The sequence below is a fragment of the Topomyia yanbarensis genome, chromosome 3, assembly GCF_030247195.1.
Source record: "Topomyia yanbarensis strain Yona2022 chromosome 3, ASM3024719v1, whole genome shotgun sequence".
NCBI classification, from domain to species: Eukaryota; Metazoa; Arthropoda; class Insecta; order Diptera; family Culicidae; genus Topomyia; species Topomyia yanbarensis.
In genome coordinates, this window is record NC_080672.1 from 175,659,943 (window position 1) to 175,671,318 (window position 11,376).

At 36.6% G+C, this 11,376-nt stretch overlaps 1 protein-coding gene across 3 annotated transcripts; it reads right to left on the minus strand.

Annotated features, from left to right (window-relative positions):
- Positions 1-4,124: 4,124 nt before the first annotated feature.
- LOC131688780 (syntaxin-18) lies at positions 4,125-6,616 on the minus strand. 3 transcript variants are annotated; one of them, XM_058973297.1, is made up of 4 exons: positions 6,598-6,616; positions 4,739-5,508; positions 4,567-4,686; positions 4,125-4,504 (listed from the first exon to the last, which is right to left on the minus strand). In XM_058973297.1, the coding sequence occupies exons 2-4, from the start codon at positions 5,450-5,452 to the stop codon at positions 4,316-4,318; spliced, it is 1,023 nt and encodes a 340-aa protein (XP_058829280.1). In that variant the 5' UTR covers positions 5,453-5,508; positions 6,598-6,616; the 3' UTR covers positions 4,125-4,315. The 3 variants fall into 3 exon arrangements, with proteins under 3 accessions (XP_058829280.1, XP_058829281.1, XP_058829279.1); XM_058973298.1 differs by lacking the exon at positions 6,598-6,616 and adding an exon at positions 6,532-6,549; XM_058973296.1 differs by lacking the exon at positions 6,598-6,616 and having other exon boundaries at positions 4,739-5,603.
- Between the last annotated feature and the right edge of the window lie 4,760 nt (positions 6,617-11,376).

An 11,376-nucleotide genomic window follows, 5' to 3' on the forward strand; every position in this document is an offset into this window, starting at 1 on the left:
ATAAAGGTTGCCAATTCCAGGAAAAAAGTCTGATTTTTACAATGTGTTGCACTAAATGGAAAACGTTCAAACAGCAATCAGAATATATAGCTCTGATGCAAGAAGAAATTCCTTGTGGTTATGGTGCAAAGGTAAGGAAGGGTTCCGCGTCTATACCGACAGTTATTTCTCTATCATGTACTGTGATTTATTGGAAAATCTGTACTCTCTTTCCCCTTCTTTACAATCCGAAATCAGCGAACATTTTAGTCGATCCGCAGCCGAAGATCGTGCAGAAAGTAGCCTTGCGCAGAAAATTTGAATCACGTATATACTCCCTATAATCGCAAGTCAGTCTCATGTAGATAGGGAATCCCATAGAACATGAGACTGACTTGCGATTATGGGCAGTACAGTAGGAGGAAATGCAAGTCTAGTGCTATTTACATTCATCACACTAGTGTTTACTTAAGTGGTTGTGGTTCTTTGTAATGCACTGGATCCGCCATGAAGAGCGCTGTCACCAAGATTCTGGTGCACAGTGGCACGACGAGTGACAAAACCCCACAAATCATTTTCTTGTAATGCTTTCAAAGATATTTTTTTTATTTTTCTCTCAGTTTAAATAAAATTATCTCAATATATTACAATAATCGGATGAAAAATGAATGTTCAATATATCGTTGAAGCAAGTGATGTCGAGGATTTCTGTTCAATTAAATTCATAAGAATTGTTCGTACCTTCGAACTTCAAACTTGAATGTGTTAAAGATTTGAGCTTTTCGTTCAGAAACAATTTGTTGAGCACCGTGTAGCTCATAAATCTTCTTACGAATGCCTTAACAACATCATATTAGGCCGAGATGCATTATAGTATAGGTGTTCACATTCGTCAAGTTTGAGTGTGTTGATTTGTTGCTAGTGAAATTAATCATGGCGGCCCAGGACCGCGAAGCACATAATCAACAAACCGACCAATCGCAACGAAGCTTGTAAGCACGTGGTAAAAATAAGTATGGCGTCCGGGATCGCAAAAGAGCAAATGTTTACATCACTAACCAATCAGAATGAAGTATGAGACCACGTGCTTCTGTTTTCTTCTTCATTCTTCTTGTTTGCCCGAAAAAAGTGACAGCTGATGCACACATAGAAAAAAAAGTGTACATCTGTATACACCTCGATATTAGGCAATCCATTAGACGTTTGTTTGACAATTCAGCGGTGGCCCGGTCAAACCATTCGGAATTTGGTTCGGAATCCTGAATGGAGTCAGTATGGATTCCAAATCAAATACAACAACCGATTCTGAGTCGGAATCGGTTGTTGCATTTGATTTGGAATCCGTAATGGCTCCATTCCGAAATCCGAACCGGTTCCGGAATGAGTTTAACTGGGGGTTCTGTCAACAAGTCTACTCCTGCGAACAGAAAAACTCGTCCGACAAACAACTTTAGGTTTGTTCCAGTACACGGAAGCCACTCCGGAGTAAACAGGAGCGAAAAACCTTTGCTCCTTTTTACTCCGGTTTGCCACCAGAAGAAGAAAAATGAGAAGAAGAGAGTACAGGAACGATTTTCTCCGGAGTACTTCCAGTTTGTCCTGGTACTGGAACAGACCTTTTGTTAGTCCGATTCGTTTGATGTTGGATCGAATCAACGATATTGTCGGACGTCGCACCCCTCGGAGTAACGTCAGAATAAGTAAACAAGAAATAATCAGCTGATCAGAAACGTCTCCTGGATTGCCTAATTACTGTAAAATTAGTGATCTTAGCTAGTTTTGTCAAACTTTTTCTGCTTTCCAATGTGCTTGGCTACTATTTTTAACATGTATATTAACCCTAGAACGACCTACGCCTTCACATGGGTGTGCATAAAAATAGTCGAAAAAAGAAATTATGGAATTTCAAAACTGATAATGGATAACTGATAATGAAATGGATTCAGTGACCCAAAATTAGTAAAAAACGATATTTAAGCCACATAAACCAATTTTTATAATTTTGTCATAACTTTGTATGAAGAGGTGGTACTGTGCGGTGACTATCCTTTCATACGAAATTTTGTACTTTTTGTCCAACATCTGCATAAGGCATCCAGAACATTGCACGATAGCCAAAATGCACCCTGCCACGATTTAACTTCAACGTAAATCCGCCAGGCTGAATGCTAAACAAATTTTCCAAATTTTTCAGTTTTTGGATAAAAGCGGTAGTGCATATAATGGTCGGCGGTGGTCAGCAATTTTCGTCCGCGTCCCCTATCACCTATTTTTATAAAGTGATTCGTCAGCAGTGAACCACCTTAGTTATGCAAGTATTTTTTTCCGATCTTTTTTTTATACAAATAATTAAGCTGCCTTCATTTCGTTATATTCTGAACTGCATATATTTTGTCGCATGTAATTTTGAATGTTCTTTGATTTGATGGTTTTATAAGGGAACACGTATCCGCCGGTTGATGCCAATCCAGCTGACATTTCTTTAGACTGAGCAAACTAATTTATTTGTTTGTTTAGTGTTTACTTGACCAACTAGGAAACGAATCCACTGGGTCTTTAATGCGCGTGGGGAATACGCATGGTCTTGCCTGAGTGAATGATGACTTTTGAATTATGTTGAGGATTGACAATTCGCTAGAATTGACAATTCGCTAGAACAATTCAAAACCAATTATCAATTTGCGGCCATCATTTCAGCACGAGGAACAGATTTTATTATATTTAACGGTTTACTTTTAGTCCATTAAATGGTCAGTCAAATATACTGAGCTAAAAATAAATACGTACTATGTTGAGGCGGGATGTGTTTGATTCGTGCATGATTTTAATATCGTTTAGGAACGCAGCATCGATATTTTTCCTGTTTCGCGTCTTCATTGTAATATCGCAACGTTTACTCGAACGAGGTGGAAAATTTCAAGTACGGGATCTCCATACGCTTGTGATAATACCTATAAAGGACCATTTATAAATTCTGCACGCTATTAAGGGGAAGAGCTATGACAAATAGTGACATAATAGGGATGGGGAGCAGTTTTGCGCAGGATTGTCTATGTATATAGAAAATTCCATAGAACATGAACACTTTTGCGAGCAGCGGTTGTATTGTGCTCCTAAACAAGGGGGATAAAGAGCGTGGTAATATGAAAGAAAGTTAGATAGTATTGGGCAATCTTTGCGTGACATAATTTATGAATGGTCCACAATACCACTTTCAAACTCATTGTTTATGATCCATTTTATATTTTTTATAACACTCCCGACAGTCGGCTGTCCGGAGTGCAAATTGTTTTCGATGAAACAAACTCGATAAACGGTTACCCAGAGTTTAAGCGCCTTCACATCTAGTACATTTATGTATCCTACAGTCAATAAACTATTCAATCTTTTTATGCACGAACATATATTCTCAGTCGCATCGCTTGCTTGAGGCGAATCCTGACTAACAACCCACCCACTACTCAATCCGTGGTACTTGGGAGTGTCACTGAGTCGGGGACTTCCGTTAAGTACCACATCAACGCTTCCTTTCTCGTATCCTAAGTTACGGTAAAGATGGCCGTGGCCCGCAATGCTGGTTCTCAGGCGAAATTCTCGCTTATTATTCCCAAACAATGCTCCTCAAGTAGTCTGGGCGGAAATGAGTCATGAGTCTGCAATCTACGAAGTAAACCGTGCTTACGCAACACAACGCAAAAGCGGTAGTGCATATATGGTCATTGGGTATATGCAGGGGAAGGAAAGCGCCATAACTACATTAAACGGCGGCATTTTTTTATTTACAGCGTCGGAAACGGTGATACTTTGCAAGGAAATCAGTGGTCCATTCAATTGCCCGGTCGGGAGGATTTTCTATGGGGTAGTAGTACTTGTGTTATGTGACGTGTACGTACCTGAGCCGTAGAAAAGTTTGTGGATATATCAAATTATTTTTCTATCACCATTATTCTTGTTTACGACGAATGCGAGATTCGTTCGAAAGTGGTTTGTATTCCCGTTTACGACAGTAAAATCAAAGGGCTAAATATTCGTTCGGATCGCTTTCGACCGAATATAGCATTCGTCGTAAACAAGAATAAGGGTGAATATCATCAGTGTAGCATTTTAGCATTGGAAACTGTCATCTCAAGCCTTTACATTTAGTCATGGTTATTGTGCAGGAAACGGATTCAATCCCTTTATTCTTTTATTGCACACAATCAGTTTCTATACTTTCAACAAAAATTTCTTCAGTTGATAGAACTGCTAATTTATCTTGTAACATGATAAATTCTTTCAATAGTAATCTCCCTACTGCATTAGTCGAAATGCAACCGAGTATTTGTAACACTTTAAATCAATCATTATACCAATCAAGGAATAAAAGCGTTAGTGACATCACAATAAGAAAAAACAACACCCACACCCGAAGACCAGCATTGCGTTGAATAGCCTGTTTAATCTGCTCATTGGCATCCTTCACATTTTCCGTTGCACCAACCACCGTGTTGGCAATTCGTTCAATATCTGTTTTTTGTAGTGAAATCTGAAAACGTTTTGATAAAAAAAATTAATGACCCTAATAAATAGTTGAAAAAATATTCAAACCTTCTCGGTGAAAATTTCCTGCAGCTGTGCTATATCGACAACATTCCTTTCTATTTGTTCAACTTCCTCTGAAAGACCTTTCAATTCGTTATACAATTGAACGTTTTCCGACTCGAATATCTGCATATACGTGGACATAAAAAAAAGTTTGCTTATTATAATTCTTACAAACCTGAATATCTTCTGGACTAAGCTCTTCATCTTCTAGAAAAGAGCTACTGTTAGCTAGTTCAACATCTTGAGAAACTATCATAGATTTAGAGTATTCCAGTCGACCGGACACTTCGTCTACTTCTTCATCATGCAAAGTAACCCGTTTATCGTCCGTCTTCCGATGTTTCTCAGCTCCGTTAATTGATCCATTGAGCAATTGTTTTGGAATTACTGCAAGCGATTTACGATCTGAGTTAAGTTTAAGATATTTATACGTCTCAAGCTCCCGTTGGAGGCGAAACTGTCGCTGCTCGTTTGCTATTTGGTGAACCGCACTCATGTAATTAGACAAGGCCTCTATTACTAAATCCATGAACTCGGATATCTGTTTACTACGGTTCGACTTCCGACAATCGGCTTTGAAATCATTTAGCATTGCAGTGCACAGCTGAATTATGTTTTCCGATTCGCGGTCGATTATGTCTCGCTCCTCGTTGGTCATTTGGGCAGAATTTTTGAGGTGGTAAGCAAACTGCATATACGCCGCACGATTTTCCACAAGCAAGTTTTTCAACTGGGTGATCTGAAAGCGAATTTTCTTTGCCCTTTCTGAAAATTCACTGTTTAATCGCTTTGTAAGAATCCTTGATTTATCTGCTACTTGGAACGAGTTAGCGGACGATTTCAAGCGTACCGTCTTCACGGAGGCTTTGAATAGTGATGTTATATCCATTATATTCGCTTACTTACTATGCCACGTTTTATTTCAATTTGTTTGGAAGCAAAATCCTATAAAAATGGGAACAAATTTTATTGCACAGTTCACACCAAATCGAACTGCACAGTATGAAAGTGTGAATGATGATCAAAATCAGTCTCCTGGCAACCCTATACCATCATATGGAGTTTGACAGCGACCTACATACACGGTTAAATAAAACAACCTGCAGAAAAGTTCTTTTAACTTACTTTTGAGTTGTGCGTCGCTTTCGCACTTATTAGTGTTGTCAAAAACAAAACGAGAGGTTCGACTCAGTCGAGATCTTCCGTGGGGGAAGTTACTTTTGAGTTGTTTGGGGTGAACTCAAAATTAGGTAAATTCAACTTAAATTTGAGTATAAAAAACCTATCAATGAGTTGTAATTTTTGCCGTGGTTAAATGGAAACTACCTTCAACACGGTTTACCTAATTTTAAGTTCCCCCACGATACCACGAGATTGAGTCAAAGGAACTCAATTTTAGGTAGTTTTTTGTTTCCGTGTATATTAGGTTTTACACCAACTGACATAACCCCACAAAATGAGCCGGATGAACTTCGTTTGACAGTTCTCGGTGGTTTGTTTACATGGTAGTTACGTGAGTTCGAATGTAACAGGTGAGCACCCGTTGCACTCGCACTCACGCATCTGACAAAGTAAACAAACCACCGAGAATTGTCAAACATGAACTTCATTCATCAGGAGTTCATTCGTGTCGTCATCTTGTATAACTCAATAGACTTTTTTACGGCTCATGTACGTACACGCCACATGACACAAACACTACATCACTAGCTGGTGGAAAATAATAAATAAAGACGGCAAAAGTAAATGGGATTGTTTTCAACCAGGAAGCTTCATTAGTGTTCGGGAGACCGGTCGCAAAGAACTCAATTGAGTTCTACAAGATGACGACACGAATGAACTTATGGTGAATGAAGTTCATGTTTGACATTTCTCGGTGGTTTGTTTACTTTGTCAGTTGCGTGAGTGCGAGTGCAACGGATGCTCATCTGTTACATTCGAACTCACGCAACTTCCATGTAAACAAACCACCGAGAATTGTCAAACGAAGTTTATCCGGCTCGTTTTGTGGGGTTATGTCGGTTGGTGTAAAACCTAATGGGGCGTTATAGCTATAAAGCCCCAAACAAAGAATTGTGTTCGGCACTATATACGATATTCAAGCATTCCACACGACGTTTTGCATCTTGTTGGATGATTTAACACCATATTATTCAGAAAAACAACACTTAGTAACTAATTACAGCTATTAATCATTCAATTCAAAATTAATGTTTTGATTTTCGTGGCAGTGATGCTGGCTGTACGGAGACGTCGTCCTGGACAGGGGGCTGTCTAAAATGCAACTCCTTTCATCTGACAGATTTTGACACGGAAAAGTGTCAAAAACAGACTTCTTTTCAAAGACGATGTTTTGAATATAAAGACACGCGGAGAAAAAAAAAACAGTGAATTTGGCTGCACGGTTGACCTTGAGGGTTTAGCAATTGTATAATAATTGTATAGGGGCCCTTAGACGAGCAATAAAAGTGCCATTACTAAGTAGTGTCATTACTGGAATTGTGTGGGAATTCCATCATTACTCGCCTTACACGTTCATTAAAAGTGACATTACTGTTCAGTAATGACATTACTAGCGCCTCGTGTAAGGGGCCCTTATAATGTATAATAAGTTATTATCTACACGCAGAAAAAATTTAGTAAGAATAAACAAATTTTGGTTTTAAATAACAATTTTTCCGTTTGATAGTGACAAACAAGATTCAGGTTTGATTCAATCAATACTGTTGGTTGAAATTACCAACTAATTCATTTGTTGGCTTTTCAGTAGTTTCAACAAATATTTCGTTTGAAACAATAAAATCATGTTAAGTTTAACCGAACAAACAAGTTTAAAGGAACAAAAACAAATCTTTTGTATCAACCAAAGGAGAGAACAACTCAAATTTAGTTGAAATTAAACAAAGATTCTGTTGGTTTTGAACAAAGGGATCAGTTAGATCTAACAAATTTTATTTTGATTCAACAATGTTTCTATTTAAAATGTAAACAGAAGTATTTGTTGAACTAAACCAAATACATGCTTTTGAAAAACGCGCATTTCAGTTTGAAACAGTCATTCGCCACGTTTTAGATTCAACAAAACGTTTTGTTGAATCAAAAAGGCCTGATTCTTCTGCGTGTAATGTGGTTTTTGTTTGAGGCGAAACTGAGTCAGTTCCTAATCCCAACTGCTGTCAAAATGTATGAACTGACAGCGGTTGGGGTTAGAACATGATTCTGTTTCAGGTTCAAGCGAAATCGCCATAAGAGAAGAGACGACAGCAAGCTTCTTGCTCTTCTTAATTTTATCTACCAGGCCCTGTCGTAATTCCCTAAGAGAAGAGACGACAACAGGCTTCTTGCTCTTCTTAATTTTCCCGACTAGGCCCTGCAGTAAATCTAATGACAACAAGTGTTCATCGTTGCCAGATTCCTTTTGTATGCTTTTCGCAATTGGGTCATTAAGCTATATACAGTTTTCCATTCCATCCGTTAAATTTTAGGTCCAATATACATAATACAACATCATTTCAAAAACAAATTCGTTATAATACGTAAAAACGATTTTTTTGTTTTTTAAAATAAATCTTATATAAACTTGGCAACCATACATAGGAAAACTGCGGTTGTTTGCATCTGGCCCATCAAGACAACACCCAAAATGAAAAAAAACTATATTCATTGTATGGTGTTTATGTCAAATAAAAATAACCCTGCGGGAAAACCGGGAAAACATGTGTTCATTTTTTCTGACAGGGCATCATTTGTCGTGAAATTCGAAATGTCAAATCCTTCTGATAGTGTCAAATCCAGACTGTCAACATATTTCTTTATTTTAAATTTAAATTTTATTTTCACGTTTCCTGAGTTGGAAAAATACATTGATGCAATCACGAAAATCAGCTTTATCGATGTATGTAATAAAAAAGAGTTTTTTTTTCTCATTTAATGACCCAATTGCTGAAAATAATTGTACCTCGAAAATCGCACCTCAACCAACAATTTACAATGCATAAGATGCATTTAAAAATTTAATTTATTTTTTATTCGTGTCTCTCTTAACAGTAGACGTAACTATATCGTCATTCAGGACTTTTATTCAATGTGCATGAAATGTTGATGTGTATGAAAAGTAGCCAGAATAGATTCAGCAGCACTGTTTTCCAACCCGTTGGTAAATATAATAAACGCTCATGATTGGCAAAACGACCAATCAGAAGCTGGTTCAATATTGAGGTTAGGACTGGATCAAATTGGCTACGCGATTGTCTTCTCTTAGGTAATTCCAAAGACAACAAGTATCCATCGTTGCCAGATTCCATTTGCAAGTTTTTCACAATAGCTGAAAATAATTCTCGACATATGATTACGGCCTAAAAGCCAACTGTCAAAATCCACTTTGAATGGAAATTCCAGACAAACCGTTACTAGTCGAACACAGTTCACAAGAGTTTATGAAAGAGAAAACTTTTCTCTTTCGTTTAACATACAATATTATATTATAACCATTCCCTATATTGTAGCAATAATTCAAGCATGATTTTTGAAAACAGCGAAACCCGCACTTCACCCAAACAGAGAAAATGGCGATGACATTTTCGAAGTTTTGTTTTAAATGTTATTTAAAAACCATACCGATTTTTACACCAATTATTCATCCAAAATGCTCACCAAAGACGCCTTTCCATTGAATGGAACGAACATTCGCGATCAAGACATTTAAAAGAGCGGATTGAAGAAAAATTAACATTACGATGTTATTTGTATCACGCTCACAGTTTCGTCGTTTTACTTTCGTTGGTTTGGTATCTTTGTTGCAGTTTCGTCAATTGTGGTGACTAATCTTATAATTTTTTAATCAATTCTATAACTGAACTGTTATTTCAGTTTCGTCAATTGTGGTGACTAATCTTATCATTTTTTAATCAATTCTATAACTGAACTGTTCCGCCGAGGCAGTTTGCCAATGAGGACAACCAACATTTGTAGTTTGTCACTTTTGAGCAGTGTGTTGAAGACAAATAAAGGTTACGTTATTCTGAGCATCACTCTTACACTTTCGACATTTTTCAATTAGTCGATTTTAGTGTCTCATTTTTGCTCGCATTGTCACAAGTCACAAAAATAAAAATGTGCTGAAAGTGCATTAATGGTGCTTAGAATAACATTACTTGTATTCTTTTTCTCTAAAACATTGGCTAGAATTAAGGAACTGCGTGCTCTTGTTCCCCTTATGGAAACATTACGTATATTGAGCATTTTAGTTGAAAGATTGTAGTAAATTTTAATGATTTAGTTACAAAAACCGATTAAATTAAAATAACGTAACTGTTACAGCAGTACCAAACCTAACGTAACTAACATGACGAAACTGTATTTATGCACTGTTGACGTGTCAGTTGTTTGTTCGTCATTATTTCGATTGCGCATTTTTCAGCTGCATTACCGAATAATGAAACGAATGTTTGTCAGCATGTACATTAAGATGCGTAGAATGCGGGGGAGTGATAATCTCAGTTTGTTTACATTTGTTAGTTACGGTGTTTTCAAAAATCATGCTTGAATTCGTATCTTCATTCTATGATTTCATATAATTTTACAAAAAGAAGCATTTATGGTAATATCATAAATAGACCTTAACGTATATGGTTACCATAGCATCTATGATTTTTGTATAATATGGAGGATTCCAGATAAAGTTTTTATTTATGCGGGGTGGGATTATATTTAACCCTACACTGAAAAAAAATCCAAACGTTAATTCTATTTGCTTCAAACCGCTTAAAATTCATATGAAGAAGAAATGCTATTGTTATCTCGCGCACACATATCTTCTATGTGTCAACTGTATAAACTATGTATGAACACACATAAGTTATATGTGCATATTGTTATAGAATGGGGTTTTATGTGCCAAATAGTTATGAAATGTGAATGTAAGATTAATATTTCTTGTAAATACACACATTAGGTTTATGTGCCAGCAAATAGTGTCTATATGCCTCCGTTAATTGCAAAAATCTATGTGTAAAATCAATAGGCATAACGTTTACTTTTTTTTGAGTGTAGAACGTTGCACTTGCGTTTTCCACCCTAGAACGTTGCACTGGGATATAAATGTACCCCACGCATTTGATCGCAATTTTCGCAGGTAAAAATTCAAACAATACAAATGTATAATACATCATTTTCTACGTTTTTCAATTGCGCAAACAGCTGTGTAAGTGAAAGTAAGTAATTTATTGAATCAATGATACATAAATTGGTTTGAACCAAAAAAGGAAAAAACTCGCGGTTTGGACTTTTATAACAAAAATTACTGTAACTTTGCGAATTTTCAACCGATTGGAAAAAAATTAAATGATTCTAAAAGTTGAAAGAAAGATCTTGAAACGGTATAAAATGGAACTTCGATATTTTTGAAAAAGTGCAATTATTTTGAGGAGTGAAAGTTTAAAAATCGTGTTTTGGAAAATACCACGAAATGGGGTGGAAATTGAAATGAAAAAATATTTCTGACCAATAATACATTGCTAACACGCAACGTTACTGTTACAGCAGTTATTGTGCGCAAATTATACTTGCGAGCCATTGCTTTGAAAAACTATAAAAAAATAAACAATAAAACAATAAAAATCAGCAAAAATGAGAACGATTATTTTGTTCCGCTTCAATATTAAATTAAATGATTAAAAACGATTATATAATACTAATTGCACCAGTATTTAAACTGGTATTGTCACGAATCACGTTTTTACTGACCTACGAAACACTAACGGCAACAGTACACTGGGGTACAAATGTACCCCACGCCAACTTGGACACCTGCTT

What these genes read in the sequence shown, in the direction of transcription:
- LOC131688780 (XM_058973297.1), bottom strand. Translation starts at nt 5,452, where the DNA reads ATGGATATAACATCACTATTCAAAGCCTCCGTGAAGACGGTACGCTTG. An exon ending in TTAGTCCAGAAGATATTCAG is followed by an intron (nt 4,687 to 4,738) that starts GTTTGTAAGAAT and finishes ACGTATATGCAG; the next exon opens with ATATTCGAGTCGGAAAACGT. An exon ending in AGGAAATTTTCACCGAGAAG is followed by an intron (nt 4,505 to 4,566) that starts GTTTGAATATTT and finishes AAACGTTTTCAG; the next exon opens with ATTTCACTACAAAAAACAGA.